Raw genomic sequence first — 18268 nt, forward strand, 5'->3', positions numbered from 1 at the left:
AAAGTGGCATATTTACATAGTTTCCATCCTTTACATTTTAGTCCCAATTTTCTATTCCTATTTCTTTAAGATCCTAAGTTAGTTTATTAGGGTAGTATTGTCATTTCTATTTGTCTAGGGTTTAGTTTTGCATTGTATAAATACCTTGTATGTACTCATTTGGAAGATATGAATGAAATTATCCTTAGCTTAACTTAGCCTAGTTCTTACTTTAACTTAGTTTGTAGTTTGTTTCCTTCTCGACTTCCATTCTTGCATCAGACAAGAGCCTTGGTGAACAAATCAACTATAGCTGGGTATAAAAGGAACAAAAGTTAGAGAAATCAGTCCATCAAGTTGTTTCTCATGGACGAAGTGATAATCAAGCTATGCGTCATCCGTTTGTGAATGTAATGACCTTCAAGGTCATTTTTGTATTTATTTTTTTCAATATTTTCAGCGTTTAGAGCCTTCATGAAGCGGCCCCAAGTCATTTATGATTAGCTGGGACTGATGATTCACTCATGGGGCCATTCGTTTGTTTTTTATACAAGTTTTCCTGCTTTGGAACTTTTGAAATTTAGACTTTTGATCATTTTGGTCAAAACTATAGATATACGGCATCAAAATGTAATTTTGATGGTTCTGTTAGCTGTGCAACGTCGATTTTAGTTGGTTGGACGTTGCAATCTGACTAATTAGTATTCTGATACTAACCAACTGAATCTACATCACATGAAAAATGTAGGCAATGTGAGATATGCATGATAATATGTAAAGTTGAACATGATGAATCTGAGATGCTAAATTGAATATGCATGGAATTGAAATACATGCAATCACCAAGTATTAAAACATGCAACTAAAATAACTGAATGCAAGGTCAAAAAAATAATCTACAGGACTGAACTGTGGGAGATACTAAATCCAACATAAGTCATGTGAGCTACGACATGAAGTTCAGTGCACTACCCTCACACCGAAAAGAGGTGTCCAATACTTGCCAAGGTAAGGGACCTGACAATTATATGGATCCAGGCTACATGAACCTATGGTAGCACACAGTTCTGGAATGTAGGGATTGCTAATAAAGATACATGGATGCTGACCAGAATCCTTCATCCCTAAATTCGCTCGGTGCTAAATGTAGTCCCAATGGAAACATCCATTCAACTAATGTAGCTCATGAATCATATGATTTAAAATTGATATTTCTGAGTATAACTGAAAGATACTTTATCCGAAAGCATCTAAAATCATGAAACTTGATAATCTGAAAACATGCATTCTGAAATCACGAAATTCTGTGTCAGAAAAATACTTGTATACTTAGGGTTCATGAGAATATTATTTAAAACATGCAATTCATAAGTAAACACATGCAACTAAAGACTGATCATGAAAAAAGAACTGAATTGCAATAAGAATCCATGAAAATCATACAAACCCTAGGTTTTGAGGATTTCATTTATAAATCTTAAAATCTGAAGTTTCTTTGGGACTAGATGGGTAAAGGGATATCCGTTGATGAAATCTCACAAAAATGAAAGGAAAAACCTTGGTAGAATCGTGGAACTTGAAGTTTGAAGGTGAAGAGCCCTAGCTTTTGATCTTACTAGTTGGAACTATATATGTAGGGTCTGAGGAAGAACTTAATTACTCACTATAATAGCTTTACATACCTTAAACTCTCTATGAATATCGAAAAGAACTCTAACTTGATGAAGAAAGATCAAGAACCCCTTTCTTGAAATTCTTTGATTTATTTCTTGAAAATCCTATGTTTTGATGATAGATTCTTGATTAGGATACATAATCATATGTTGGAATCATTAAGAAATTGTAAGAGTATGCTTACCTTGATTTGGAAGGAAGAATTCTTGATGGACTTGTTCAAAAATTAAGTCTTGAACCCTAGAATTGAGTTTTTGATTTCATTAGAGATAGGAAGAGGATTTGTTGTTAAAATCTTGTAGAAATTCTCGGATTTATGTTGTAAAATCATGGATAATACTTATCGAGGCTTAGTAGGGTTGAAGAGGGATTTTTGGGGTCCACCAAGAGGTGAAAATAAACTCAAAATAGTGTTTTTATGAAATCTGGAAACGTTGATATACAACTTATATATATTATATGCAGATGCTATACATGGTATATGGACCCTTTAATGGCCCGTAAAATGATCCACAGATCGTGTATTGGATCGATGGAACTCAAGTGCAAATTTTGTGACTCTTATCTCAAACCACGAGCAGGTTTCACAACCTGTGGTTGCTTCTTCCACAACCTGTAATTTCATTTCGGAGTTCTTGAAGCAGAAATCTCAGATTGAAGAGTCTGTAGTAAAACGGTCATGACTTTTTATTCCGAACTTGAAATGATGCAAACTTGGTGGCATTGAAAATAAGACTCATTGACCTTTAATATGGTGGGTCATGGACCATGTAATCCTCATATTCTAAGAGATGTAGTCGTTTGAAGTTGACCCTTACTTGATTTCATGAGAAAACTTTGCAAGTTGGAAAGACTTTGAACTCGGCTTAGTGCTAGGGTTCCTAATAACCCTAAATCACTTTTGATACATTTCCTACACTTGGGAATGAGTTTTAATAAACATGATCACCTAGGAATCATCCGGTACGATCCTACCCATATACAAAGTACGATTCAGATTTATCTTAGAATTTTTTTGGGGGGTGTTACATATCTGCATGGAGGCTCGTTTGAAGCTATAAGTAATGCTTATTCCTGTAGGGTAGGGCTAGTAGAAGATGAAAAAGTAGAATGAAGAGATGTGGAATAAAGATTCTCTGTGGAAAACTCTACAAACTTCACATTTTTGTAAACATGGATTTCTCCAGATTGTAGATTAAGAACTTATACCCTTTTTGACCAAAGGGGTAACCAAGAAAGATGCATGGTAGAGCTCTATGAGTTTGCTTGTCCCTTTGTCTAGCAAGAGTAAAGCAAAAACAAAGACAACCAAAAGTCTTCAAGTAGGTTTTTTCCCAAAAAGGACTTTATGATGAGGAGATTGGTTATGTATAGGACTGATGAAGGAAATTTGTTAATTAAGTGTGTTGCAGTAAGAAGCCCTTCCCCATAAAGAAATTAGGATGATCATGAGATTGAAAGAGATGGGGCAAACATCACAAGGGAACTATTTGTTAATTTTTTTCATTAGATTATTGGGTAAGTGATCAAGTCTACAATGCCATAATTTTCTAAGATCATGTACAAATTCAGAAGAACTTTTATTATTCAAACTTGAATCAGTATCACAAATAGAACTCAAGAGGACATGGCACACTGGCCTTTCATGACTAGACTCAGAACATAAAGAAAAAGAACCTATAAAACTTGACTCCGTTATATCAAAGGTAGAATTAAGTATAATTCCTCAGTATGTGGAGTCCTCCAGCAACATCACCAAAAACTAGTCCCTTCCTTAGAGAAGGATCATGTGGTATACATTTATCCTTAGTAAATAATAAATCAATATCAAGTTACTTTACCAGTAGACTCACAAAGCGGAGATCGTGAGCAAAATTTAGTACATAAAGGACTCCATCAAGTGTTAGCTTAGGATTTAAAAATAGACTACCCATGTAATAAACTTTACCTTCCGGAGGAAAGAAAAAAGCTTTTACCTTCTGCGAATATGATAAATTGACAAGAATAGGAAAAGGTAAAGTTGTTATATAGTTAGATATTCTAGCGGTAATTCTTGGTGTATGAGTAGTTCTTTCGTATTATATGGATTCTAATGAAAGTCTGCATTAGAACTCTATACTTGCTTGGAAAAGAAGTAGCAAAATGAACTATAAGTATAGGGATTTGGGACTTGTCTTTCATCTAAAAAATTGAGACCTGACATTAATAATCTACTTGTTGATAGTTGTTAAAGCAACTGCCAAATGCAGCAAGGATTTAGAGTGATATCGTCTAGATAAACTAGAAGAACTCTAGAAGTCAATCATTTTACACCTCAGATTACTTCACTAGAATTTTGTAAAAACAACTAAATTAAAGTTACGACCTGAAATGGGAATCCACAACCTTAGTTTCGCATTCTTATTGATAAACAAAAGTAATATTTAGATACTAAACCAAAGTCTTTTAAATTTTTACTTTCCGCTTGTTTTTATGTCATCATATGCTATGTGGGATTCGACCACAACCTTGTCAGGTTCTATATTTAAACAACAACCACTTTATACTTCATTGGAAGGTATAATTTGAGTGTATCAATGGGCGTAAAGTAAAATGAAGTGGTTAATGGTGAAGGGAAGACCTAGCTATTTGGCCAACGTAACACCAAAAGTCAAGACACTGCTCCAGACCGTGGGAAATCTTATAATTATGGCAGAACTAGATGATAAGAATGAAGACCAAATTAACTCCATCAGAAAAGGGTATATATATATGCAAATCACCTAGCTAGATAGTCAGGTTTGAGTGTAGAGATGCCCACCAAAACAAAGGGGGAAATTAAGAACCTCAAGCCACTCGGACCAACCGCAATCTTCCTTTTGACGAGAATGTCTCCCTAACACATCTTAGAGACAAAATACTTGATATATTGGGTCCTCAATTTGCCATTCAGGCCATAGAATAAGAAATTCAGTCCTTGTCAAATTCCAACTTACAAGGGAGAAAGGACTCTATCAGAGTATTGGCAATCACATCCCTAAGAATGGCTATTTCGAAAGGTCTAACGAAGATCAACTTCTTTGGGACAGAGAATATGACTTCTCGATCTTCAAGCTGACGAGTTGTAGAAGACATATTCATAAGAGGAGGAGAAACAAAGGCAGCAGAATCTAAGAAAATTTGAAAAAACGTTGGCTACTTCATACAAATGTGCAACTTGAAAAAAAGAACTCTAGTATACTGTAAATATTTTAAACTTCCATATTGAAAATTCTAGCTCCGCCACTGGGTAGGAATACTAGTTTCCATCACTAATAGCATGGAAACTATATATATATATATATATTCATGAAGTGGTTTATTTTTCTGCTTCTTGAACATGAATGGATCCACTTCCAAAAGGCGAAGGAACTATCTGTATAGGGTAAATTTGGAGTTGTACACGTGTCATTCGGATAAGAAAGCATGAGAGAACCGAGGAGATGATCTTGAACAAGGCCTCGAGCAAGAAGTATGAAACAAGATATTAAGGACGAGGCAAATGATGACGTGGACAAATAGAAAATGGGGGACAAGGAGTCAAAAGGTTTAGGTGTGTGGACGAGCATGTACAGACCTAAACACGATAGGAATACTAGTTTTCATCACTAATAGCATCTCCACATGGCCTCCCATTGTTGGATTCGGTTCTATAGGAGTCAAATGGAGTGTTTCTATTGGCTAGTGTCTAAACTATAAATAATTTGTTTCAATCATTTGTAGCTAGGTATTCTGATTTCTAGCAATATAGCGGCAACTCTATGTTTTCTTGTGCATTAAGTTCCCCTTGTCTTTACTTTATCTTTTTCTCATCAGCTTCTAGGCGTTCTCAGAGATGCATTTTACGCACCAAAACATTCAAATTTGTACTCTTGCTCTGTATTTATCTCACATAACATCTCATAATTACCAAATCTAATTACTTATTATTTCCTAGCTTTCTTACTCTTTTTTTTGGATCCTAGCTTTCTTACTTGTTTCATTATTCAATCTATATTTGAACCTTAGTAAACAGGCTAAAAACAAAAGGTTAAATTAAGACGTGGAACCTTTTATTCTGGCGTAACAGCAGTAGAACGTAGCAAAATATTACGGCCACTTAACATAGGGAACGGAGGTACGGTAAACTCGGCCAAAATATGAGATCATACTTTTGACCTCATATAAATTAAATGTACTACTTCTAGCGTAAACAATTTGATGCAAGCAAACACCTCCCCAAAACTTTGTGACATAATTTTTTCCAATCTAAGTACACCTTTTAATTACTTTTTCCACTCTAAAGACACCTTTAGGTTTTCTCAAAAAAAAAGAAAAGACACCTTTAGGTTAAACTTGCAGAACGGTAGGGCAAAGAAGACAAAAAGACATTGTTAATTCTCGTTGCTAGTTGGTAACTGATATAAAAGTACTACAGCCAGTCAATTTTTAAATACTTTTACAAAGTAATACAAAATATCAACACTTGTAACTAGTTATTCTTATGATATTTCTCTCATGGTGTGTGAAGAATCTCTTCACGTCGAACATGCATTTTCTGATCAACTACCCGAGAAGTAAAGCTGTCAAAATGGGTTTGACCCGCTAGGCCGGTCGAACCCAATCCAACCCTTGAATTAAGTGAGGTTGGGCCTAATTTTTTTGGCCCATTTAGGAACGAGACTTTTTAGCCCAGCCTCATTTGGTCCGCTAGCCTCGTAAGCCCAATCCGCAAGTCTCAGAGGCCAGCCCGTGGGCTATGAATATTTAAAAATATTTTTTATATATTTTTAGTAGTGTTTTATTTGTTAAGTTTTTATCAATAAATATTTTTAAAAATAAAAAATCAAGTCTTTTAAACTAGCTAGTTTTTTGTGGGAGGAATGGTGGAATGATCAACATTTTTCCGCTAAATCTTACGTTGACTATTATGTATTTTTGTAAGTATTCACCGAAGTGTGTGATTCTTAAATGTATTTTTGTAAATATTCACTGAAGTGTGTGATTCATAAATGAAAATTTGTATGTATTGATGTCGTGCTTATAGACGTCAACGTTCGATACTCTTATATACTCTTTCTAAGAGAGTAATATTGTTCATTTTTTTGTTGAAGGGTCAATCCATCCCAACCCGTGATCCACTTAGGGCTGGATTGAGCTGCTATTTTATAAGCCCTTTAATTAAAAGGGTCAGCCCGTCCCAACCCATTTAACTCTATAGCCCATTAAGATTTGATTGAATTGGGTTGGGCCAACCCATTTTAACAACTCTAATCATTACTTATCATTATACATATATCCAATTACATACTCCATATAATATTGTTATATAAATACATGTGCAGGCAGAAATTGAAAGCTTAATTAGGGCTGAATTGGGCTGCTATTTTATAGGCCCTTTAATTAAAAGGGCCAGCCCGTCCCAACCCATTTAGCTCTCTAGCCCGTTAGGATTGGGTTGGGTTAGATTGGGCTAGGCCAGCCCATTTTGACAGCTCTACCGAAAAGACTAAGCGACATTGTTAATTCTCATCGTCGGTTGGTGACTGATATAAATGATGGGAGTTTGTTTTATAAAAAAAAAAAAATAACAACTTAACCGTTAAAAGTGAATTGTAAAACAAGATATGAGTTGTTTCCAAAATTAAATACGACTTCAAATTTGATTTGAAATATTCATGGTCAAACATTAACTTTCAAATAAAATAAAAAAATATTCCAAAAAAAAAGAATAATTTTTATTACCAAGATGAGACTCACCTTTGCGCCAAATCTGTATGGGTGGTTTCCTGTCTTGTCCTGTTTTGCATTCTTATGACGGTACATACAGTTAAAACGCAACCTCATTGCTCTGTTGTTTTGCTGTTTTGGAGCAAATACTTTGGTTTTTAAAGTCTAGTCTAGATGGCTAGAGAGACCGCAATTTCACCGGAAAGATTCCGCAGTATTGTGAATTTGTGATGTATATCTGGAAACAACAATCACATAACTTATTATTAGAAAACAAGCATAATCCATAGACGGACCAAATGTTAACAGCATTGACAAAAGAAGAAAGGACAATTCTCTTGTAAACCACATAAGACTTCTTGCCACACTAGGCAAGTGCATTTGATCGTTATTTAAAGCTGGACATTGGTGTTGTTGAGATGTCAGTTTACATAAGTTTGATGTGAATTAAGTCATATAATGACAATACATATGCTGCAACATTAGTATGATGTAGGCAGCATGTAAAAACACGTGGGTGATTTTTCCATATGATATCATTTCTCAGACTAACCAACTAGTACAATTTCACAAGACAGAAATATCCAAATCGACCTTGCGCATAATAGAGGTTCTACGTAAAGCTTTTCATAAAGCCAGACAGACACTTATGCATCATTCCGTGTCTTCTCAGTCTCGTCACTCGACCAACAGATGGTCTTATTTGCGCACCATTTCAAATTCCATCATTTACCAAACTACAGTTTGGCAAATTTAGGCTTCCTCTTTTGGCTATGTGCTGAAATTGCTTCTTTTAAGTCATCTGATAACAGGGCACCAGAATTCCATGTGGCAACATAATCCAGGCCTTGTTCCACTGTCAAATCCCTACTTCTCAGCAACACAGCTTTTGTTCCAATAACAGCAAGTGGAGACTTTGTAGCTATTTCTGCATTTTAATGAAAAAATATCAACAACTTAATAGCCAGGTCAAAGTAATTACATAAAATACCAATATTCAAGAATGCAACAAATAAGCTTTGCTCAAAGATGAACTTATTCACTAATGCAAGAGAGACTGAGGTGGAACAAGAAGCAAGCTATTAAAAGGCCTGCAGGTACCAAAAACCTCAAGAATGCAACAACTAGCTTGCTAAATGATGAGCTTATTCACTAATGCAAGAGAGAACTGAAGAGGAACAAGAAGCAAGCTAGTAAAAGGCCTGCTAAGTAACCAAAAACCTCGTGCTAGAAGCAATAAGTGGAAAAAGAATCTAGAGTGAGGTATAGATGGTACATATATTTGCTCAACAAGGAACAAAATCAGGTTTGAAAAGATATATGTTAATGACACCAGTTCAAAATTCAGTCACAAAACCATGGAAGATAAGGGTCCTACACCTTCCATTCAAGGGAAAGAAGGGAGTGTAATTCCAGCTTTCAGTCATTTTTAACTGATGACCGCCTACATGGCTACATAAGATTTGAGAAAAGCATGAATTAACAGACACGGAGTACCATAATGGACCAACGTTAATACTGCACGTGCAGAAGGAAAGAGGGTAGGATAGAAGATCTGAACAGCCACCTCTAGTTTGTTTGTCTTCAACATATTTAATCTTTAAATCTCCATTTCAAAAAAATTCTTGCATAAAGAGGACATCGTGCATATTTGCCTCCCCGTGTTTTACGTTTTTATCTCACAAAAACCCTTGTGGATCCAAAAGCTAGTTTCAAACTCCTTACTTGGGCAAAGATAAACTAGCATAATAAAAGAAAGGATCATTCAGAAGTCAAACTTATTGTGTTGACACTGGTTAAATAAAGCAATGACACATGTTGGATCGAGCCATAACCACATCCCTTTTTTTTCTTGATAACGTAACAAATACCCACATCCTTTTTCAATGTTCGACTCTGGGACACTCTCCTCTGTATTGACTTTCATCTCTCAAGCATGAAATAATTAAAGAAAGTGAATCATAAATTTTACTCAATATTTCCCAAACTATGCATCAATACCAACTATGCCGGAGTATAGATATATGAATCAATACTAACCATGTTGGTCCATTCCAGTCCAATATTATATAAGATTTGTCAAGTTGTACTCAAACTTGTAAAATGTTCCCATTGAAAGAGGGGGATGATGAAGTTAAGGCGTAGCTAAAACTGCTCCAAAGTGAGCCTAGTCAGAATAACAATTATTTAGTGTGTTTCAATTAATGTGCACCTACTTGACTGGACACGGAAGACTTTCAAAACTACTGGCCTTGAACATGTCATAAGAATTGTGTGGCAATAAGGCTTTTGAAACTTGTGGTCTTAAACAACGCGGTTATGGAGACTGAAACAGCAGCTTTCAAACGCTTGTATGAGGAGCTAGGGAGCAAGGACGGGGATAAAAAGTTTTACAGATTAGTCAAGCCAAGAGAGAGAGAAGCCCGAGACTCGACCAAGTGAAGTGCATCAAAGACGAGGGAGGCAGACAATTGGTGGAGGAGGCACTCATTAGATGGAGGTAGCAGACATACTTTTACAAGCTCTTGAACGAAAGAGGGATAGGGACATTGTGTTGGGGTAGTTGGAGCACACCAAGAGACACCAGGTTTTTGGGTATTGCAGGTCTATAAAGGTTGACGAGCTTAAGGGTGTTATGTGTGAGAAGAACAGAGGAAGAGCAACTGGGCCAGACGAGATTCTTGTGGAGTTTTGGAAGAGTATAGGCAGGGCAGGCTAGGAGTTGCTGACTCGGTTGTCTAGTGTCATTAATAGGACAACAAAGATGCCCAAAGAATGAAGGTAGAGTACGATGATTCCGTTGTTAAAAAACAAAAGTGAGATTCAGAACTGCAACAACTATAGGGGTATCAAGTTGTTGAGACACACTATGAAAGTGGGAAAAGGTGGGGAAGATGAGAGTGAGGAAGGGTGTATATATTACTGAGAACCAGTTCAGATTCATGCTGGGGCGTTCTATCACAAATGTCATCCACCTTGTGAGGAGACCGGTGGGGCAGTATAGGGATAGGAAGAGGGGTTGACATATGGTATTCATTGACCTAGAGAAAGCTTATGTCCAAGTCCTAAGGGAGGTTTTTCGGAGATGTTTGAAGGCTAGATGTGTACTTGCGGCTTACACTAGGGCGATTGAGGATATGTACGATGGAACTAAGATTAAGGTGCATACGATGGGAGAAAACTCGGAGCACTTCCCAATCATGAAAGGGCTACACCAGGGATCGACTCTAAGCCTGTTTCTTTTTGCTTTCGTTATGGATGTACTGATGTGGCATATCCAAGGTGAGGTGCCGTGGTGTACGTTATTCGTAGATGATATAGTCTGATTGACGAAACTTGTAGTGGAGTTAGAGCTAGGCTGGTGGTTTGGAGACAAAACTCTGGAGTCTAAAGGGTTCAACCTAAGCAAGACCAAGACAATATACGTGGAGTGTAAGTTTAGTGATGTTGCGCATGAGGTCGAGGTGGAAGTGAGGCTTGATGCTTAGGTCATCCCCAAGAGAGAATTTTTCAAGTATCTAGGGTCTTTAATACAAGGTAGTAAGGAGTTCGATGATGACATCACACATTATATTGGTACGGGATGGCAAAATGGAGGCTCACCTATGAAGGCTTGTGTGATAAAAGATACTGCCAAGACTAAAGGTAAGTTACAGAGTAGTGGTTAGACCAGCTATGTTGTATGGGACGGAGTGTTGGCCAGTCAAAAACTCATATGTTCAGCAGATGAAGGTTGCGGAGATGAGGATGCTAAGGTAGATGTATGGGCATACTAGGAGAGACAAAACAAGGAATGAAGATATTCGGGACAAGGTTGGTAATGCCTTCCATGGTGGACAAGTTGGGGAAGCGAGGTTGAGATGGTTTGGGCATGTAAAGAGGAGAAGTATAGATATGCCCTACTGAGGAGGTGTGAAAGGTTGGCAACGGTGGGCTAAGTTGCGCGGACTTTTCACTTTCGATGCCGCACCCGTGTTGGATTCTCCAAAATTACACTACTTTTGGCGAATCCGACACGCACCCCTTGACATTATTGAAGAGTCCGAGCAACATAGATAGTGGGAATCATGAGAGGTAGAGGCAGACCGCAAAAATATTTGGGGGAGGTGATTAGACAGGATATAGCACATCTTGAGCTTACCGAAGACATGATCTTAGATAGAAGGTTAGTTGGTAGTTGAGCATTCTCTCGCTTTCCTGCGGAATAGGCTTAGTGGTCATACTTGGACCTTCTTTCTTACTAGTGGTATTAGCACTATCCTCGTAATTTCTTGTTCTTCAGTTTTAGTTATCACATCAATAATCATATTATTTTATTGTCATTATTGTTCTTTCCTCTTATTTTGTGAACTAGTTTTCATTTCATATTATTTCGTTGTTGCTACTACTTCATTTCTACATTTCCTTTTCCTAACTGCTTGGTATGCTTTATTTTAAGCTGAGGGTCTATCAGAAACAAGGATAACATCTACATACACTCTATCCTCCTCATACCTCACTTGTGGACCTCCCTTGAGGGATTAGATTGAGTTTGTTGTTGTGGTAATCTTAAAAATGTCATCACATTTGTGTGGCGGTAAAGTCATCACATTTGTGTGGCGGTAAAAGTTTGTCATTACGGGTAAAATTAGCTTCCAAATTAAGGGTCATTTTTTTAGATGGACTAAAAAGGAAATATGGTCATATAAGTTGGAATGGAGGGAGTACATAGTTTCATATGACATAAATTATCAACATGTATACATACTCTTTTTGCTCTTTTGATGTGAATTCAAGTCAAACTTATCATGAATAATAAGCCATGGATATAGATGAGGTTTGCCTCAAAGTTATTAAAATAAGGTTCCCTCTGGAAAGGAGCAAAACACCCAACTTCCATTGTGCTACATTAGTTAAAACTAGAGAAAAGAATCAAATTTGCCCCTACAATTAAAAAGGTTTAATATTGCCCTCCGTTATACTATAGGTCTATATATGCGCTTAATGTTATACTATCGGCCCATAACAAACAACAACAACATACTAGGTCTATATATGCCCTTAATGTACTATTGGTCAATATATACCTTTAATGATATAAAAGTGGGTCAAATTTGTGATTCCTCTGTTAGCCCCATCCATTTTAACCAAAATGGCATGCCAACTCACCAACCAACGTTCTTCTTACACCACTACCCAAAATCACCAACACCTTTGGTGCTTTGACTACATCTATGAGCAACCGTATTAGATTGACTCAATATTTGGTTTGATTTTTTGGATTTGTGTCGCAACATATACAGATTTATATATATCTTATGAATAAAACATTAAAAATTAAATTTTATTAGTTTAAGTTCAATAATTTTAACTAATCGAAATATACACTCATATTCGTCAACATATACATCTATTGGCCGCACTCTAGCATTCGTATCCACACTCGATCCACAACCCTGAATACAAAATTATGTGATGAAGTATCTGATTCTAGATGCAACTTTATCAGGTACCCACACACGTGTATGAGAGCAATACAGATTGTAACGTGATGTCCTAGTGAGGAGCAAGTATGTGCAAGATGCTCAGAGATACTAGTAAAATGAAGTGCAATTTGCTCCACAGATAAAGAGAAATGGAAAAATTTGCACTTGTTTATTAATTTTGATGAAGAAAAAAACTGCAGTTTACCCATCTCTCTCTTCAAACATTCAAAATTCTGATCATACAGATCTAAACCATTCAAATTTGCAGGAAAAGAACTGCAAGTGAAATCTACTTTTAACCCCTCAAACGTAAGAGATGTATGTTATACTATGTAAGTCAAAGACAAAAGTACAAGAAGAAAAGTGACAAAAGAAGTCTGAATTAAGAGATGTTTTATTGAAGTCCTACCAGTGACTATAAGTCCATGCCTAAATAAAGCTAATAAAAGGTAAAAAAATAAAATAAAAATGCTTCAATTAATGGAAGGAAATATTCCAACATCAGCTGGAGAACTTATTAGATTAACATTTGCTCCAAAGTCCCAGGTCAACAGCTCGTATATATCATGCCAACAATGTTCATATAGTAGGGGAAACTAATAAAAGCCAGTTATGCATTCTTGCTCATACAATATTTGAATGTTGAAGAGTCGAGAATTACCAATTCATGGTCAAGTCACTAAGTTTATCAATGATTGGGAAAGCAATTATGCCCTTCTTAACGCCAAAATAAAGAGTAAAGAACTTCAGATGAGCAATACTTTTTGCTTTATTGCTTTGCACCATCATCCAACAGGGTCCTCTAAAGCATGGAGGACAAAGAAAAGCCTATAAATGAAGCTATGGAAGGAATGTGAATGCCAAGTGAGATTTAGCACCATTACTGCATGAACGCAATAAGATGGGCAAAGTACAATTCCCACCATGGCCTTGAAAAACCTCAGGTGTACTGATTTTTTATTTTTTTTTGACAACTGGTAAGTAAATCCCAGGTGTAATGAAATTATGGATGGATTCAAGTGTCGGTGCCCAATAGCTGATAACCCAAAGTTCATGTTCACTAGTCATCAATTAACACACAATCACTATTCAGAAGTAAAATAAATTAACATATTAGCTAATACTGAGGATGCCAAGACGTTGAATTGTATATAATCTACCAAGTATCCTGTAATTTTCGAGTTGGGGTCTGGAAAGCTACTAGAATCCATTGGAACTGCTTACATGCCAACTCTTTAATAAAGGTAGGAAATGGAAGAAAGACTTTATTCTGGAGTGTGATAATTGATTGGAACATGACCCTCTCAAGGAAATCTTCACTAAATTTATTTATTTTTTTGAAACTAGTAATGGTGTCTTTTTCGGCATAATGGATATACGGGAGAACTTCCAAAAGAGAAAAGAAAGAGAAAACACAGAAAGGAAAATTTACAAGGATCCTAAAAAGGCTACAAGCTGTTTTGTTTCATCTAAACCTTTCTCTTTATACCAAAAATAAAAAGATACAATACAATTCCACTTTCTGAATCGAATTGGACCTATTTCAAAACTTCTACTATTCCTCTCTCCAGACAGTCAACTAGATGGAACGAGAGATAAGCCTCCACTATATCTTTTGACTCTTGCTTCCTCCTTTTTTGATCCAATAGCTCAACAAATTTGCAGTATGCTTAGGCATGGTCCACTTTGTATCTGTGAGACCAAGGAAAATGATCCATATCTAAGTGTAAAACTGTAGTGCAAAAATAGATGGTTATTGGTCCCTTTTGTTCTAGCCCCACATAGTTGGCATCTGGATACTATAATTAATCCCTTCTACTTCAATACTTCATGTGTCAAACAATCCCTTCGAGCAACAGACCATGTAAAACATTTTACATTAGTTGGTACTAAGTTTTTTCATATACTTCTTATAAGCATTGTTGGTTTCTATTGTATTGTTCATTATCTAATATGTCCAATTTACAGAGAAAATCCCATCCGTAATGTGTTTCCACCTCAGACAGTTGGGATCAGAGGTGGTGCCTGTGAACTTCTCTATTTCTTTTTACAGTTGGCCCCTCTATCCACCTCCTAGCCATTCAATAATCTCCTAAAGGATGGATTCCAACCCTGTGTAGTTCAGGAATCATTGACGGTAGCCTCTGGATTGTTGCATATAGTGAATAGGCCAGGAAAGGATTCCTTTAAAGGAATGAGAAATGAAATGAAGAGGTAAATAAAAAGAATGAAACATTTCTAGAGGAAAAAAAGGTATGCAGACGACACCCTTACCATCAGCAACAACTTTGACACCTTCCTCCAAAGCTTCTTTAGAAGTAAAAACCTTACACACCAGCCCCCAAGGCCTAGCTCAAGTGGCAAAAGGTGGAGGATTTGTGGCTTAGGTCGCAGGTTCAAGCCCCACACCATGCAAAGCGAAGCCCGGTATTTAAGTGGAGAAGGGTAGAGGGGCGGGTCCATTATCCACCGAGTTTAGAAGGCTGTGATTGGTCCAAAGGGCGGGTCACAGACGGATTTCTCGGTTATCAAAAAAAAAAAAAAAAAAAAAAACCTTAGACACCAAGCACAAATCTTTAGCTTCAGAACCTGTAAACCTCCGACCAGTTAAAGCCAACTCCATGGCATTTCCAGAACCAACAATACTGGGTAGCCTCTGAAGTATCCCGAGATCAGCTGTCATAGCTAAATCCACCTCTTTGATGGAGAAAAAAGCATCAGAAGAACAATACCTAATATCACAGGCAGTAATTAGATCAATCGCACCACCGATACATGCGCCATGGACAGCGGCAATCACGGGTTTACGGCAACACTCTAGGGCAGTAATAGCCTCATGCATGAACTTGATATGCCGCCGAAGCCTCTCGACGTTGCGGGCGCAATCGGCGGCGTGGGTTTCTTTGAAGACATCGGCTAGGGTTTGGAAGTCGACGCCGGAACCAGCAAGGATGATGACGGCGACATTGGGGTTTTGATCGAGTGAGGAGATGGCTTTGGGGAATTCAGTGAAGAAGTCATGTGAGAGAGCGTTGAAGCGTCTGGATCGGTTGAGGTACAAGTAATAAACCAGAGAATTTGGGGATTTTTGAATGATTTTCAGTGATTTGTATCCCTCCATTATTTGTGCAGTACAGGGAAGATGAAATTAAAACGATGAAGCTACCACTCTATCTCTATGAATGAACTAGTCACGATATTTGGCAAACTACAAATCAGCTTACTTCTCCCTCTCTAATACTGGCTAGGAGATAGGGAACTGACCATGAAGGTCAATTTGGAAATCCAAGGCCCCTTTCAAATTGGTCTGTTTCACTTGGTTATTGGCAAGACAAGCACACCTAACTCAAGAAAATCTTTTAAAAAGGCGGTTTCAACTATGCTCTTTGTGTGCTTCAACTGTGGAATCAAATATCCATTTGTTCCTTCACTGTCCAATTACTGCTCAACTGTGGCAGCTGCTCATAAGCATGGTGGGCTTTAGTTGGGTTATGCCAGTGACTATTGCTGAGTTGTTACATTCATGGAACTACAATGGGGCAATAGTGAAGCTGAAGGGGTGATGGAAAATGGTGTCAGCATGCCATATATAGTGGTCAGTCTGGAAAGAGAGGACGGCAAGAATTTTTTAAGGCAAGCAGACCTCAACACAGAAATTAAGATGAACAGTATTTTGATGTTTTACTTTTGGAGAATAGAGGAGACAAATTCCCTGATAGATCTGATAGGTTCTCTGTAAATCTTATTTTGCAAGGGTTCTTCGTTTCTCTGTAAATATGGCTGTACTACCTCACTCAGTGCTCTTATTATATATACTATCTGTTACCTTTCCCAAGAAAAATGTTTTCTGTGATTTTCACTATATCTTAATATCCTTTCAAAACTTAGCTTTTCACAGGATATCATGATGTGCATTTCAAATTCTAAGCTGATTCTTGGCACACTACTTCACCCGAACTTGCTTAATGTACAGTCTTCTATAATGATCCCTATGTTTCAATTTGTTTATCTAACTCACCTTTTTAGTCTATTTAAAAATAATCTTTTTCATTTCAACTTTCCATATAACATGTTTAAGACAATAAAATTAAAAGAATATTATGGTACCTTCAACCCATCTTTAGTTTAAAACCACAAGATTTAAAAAAATTAACTTCTTCAAAACAAATTAAAATGGAGGGAGTAACTTATTTAACCATCAACGTAGAACAAGAACATTTTTTGTCGAGGAATATAGAAGTGAAGTGGTAAATAAAAAGAATGAAACTTTACTAAGAGAAAAAAATGAATGCAGATGACACACTTACCCTCAGCAACAACTTTGACACCTTCCTCCAAAGCTTCTTTAGAAGTAAAAAGCTTAGACACCAAGCCCAAATCTTTAGCTTCGGAACCTGAAAACCTCCGACCAGTTAAAGCCAACTCCATAGCATTTCCAAACCCAACAATACTGGGAAGCCTCTGAAGTGTCCCGAGATCAGCCGTAATAGCTAAATCCACCTCTTTCACTGAGAAAAAAGCATCAGAAGAACAATACCTAATATCACAGGCAGTAATTATATCAATGGCACCACCGATACATGCGCCATGGACAGCGGCAATCACGGGTTTACGGCAACACTCTAAGGCGGTAATAGCCTCCTGAAGGAACTTGATATGTCGCCGGAGCCTCTCGACTTTACGGCCGCAATCGACGGAGTCGGATTCTTTGAAGATATCGCCTAGGGTTTGGAGGTCGATGCCGGAACAGAAGTGCTTGCCGGAGCCAGCTAGGATGATGACGGCGACATTGGGGTTTTGATCGAGTGAGGAGATGGCTTTGGGGAATTCAGTGAAGAAGTCACGTGAGAGAGCGTTGAGATGTGTGGGTCGGTTGAGATACAGGTAATAGACAAGAGAGTTTGGGGATTTTTGAATGATTTTCAGTGATTTGTATTCCTCCATTATTTGTGCAGTACAGGGAAGATGCTATTGAATTGATGAGGCTACGACTATGAATGCACTAGTTAGGATGTTTGGTGTTGACCGAGTCAACATAAACAAAATTATATTTTATTGATTTGGTACCGAGTTTAAGAAAAAAAAATTATTTTTATGGTTTTGAATTTTAAGAAAAAATTTTAATTTTTATGATTCTAAGTTAAAGTTATATTAAATGTACAAAAATATTTTTTAACATGTCAAGTGGATAATGACGGAGCTAGAAATACCACGAACGAAATACAAGAATGAACAATGTCATAGGTAAAAAACAAATATGCACTAGTGGATGCATTAAAAATTTGAAAAAAAATAAAACAACCTAACATTAATAATTAACTTTTTAATTGATAAATGTATAAAAAAAATTAAATTGAAACTACATACTCCCTCCATTCACTTTTACATGTCACTTATTCTTAAAATAGATTTTCATTTTTCCT

The 18268-nt window shown here is 36.9% G+C and overlaps 1 protein-coding gene across 2 annotated transcripts; it reads right to left on the reverse strand.

Annotated features, from left to right (window-relative positions):
- Positions 1-7619: 7619 nt before the first annotated feature.
- Positions 7620-17844, reverse strand: LOC102601569 (delta(3,5)-Delta(2,4)-dienoyl-CoA isomerase, mitochondrial). 2 transcript variants are annotated; one of them, XM_006363200.2, is made up of 3 exons: positions 15400-16821; positions 15120-15171; positions 7620-8308 (listed from the first exon to the last, which is right to left on the reverse strand). In XM_006363200.2, the coding sequence occupies exons 1-3, from the start codon at positions 15964-15966 to the stop codon at positions 8118-8120; spliced, it is 810 nt and encodes a 269-aa protein (XP_006363262.1). In that variant the 5' UTR covers positions 15967-16821; the 3' UTR covers positions 7620-8117. The 2 variants fall into 2 exon arrangements, with proteins under 2 accessions (XP_006363262.1, XP_006363261.1); XM_006363199.2 differs by lacking the exons at positions 15120-15171; positions 15400-16821 and adding an exon at positions 17153-17844.
- Positions 17845-18268: the final 424 nt, after the last annotated feature.

This window comes from Solanum tuberosum, unplaced genomic scaffold (genome assembly GCF_000226075.1).
Source record: "Solanum tuberosum cultivar DM 1-3 516 R44 unplaced genomic scaffold, SolTub_3.0 scf00426, whole genome shotgun sequence".
NCBI lineage: Eukaryota > Viridiplantae > Streptophyta > Magnoliopsida > Solanales > Solanaceae > Solanum > Solanum tuberosum.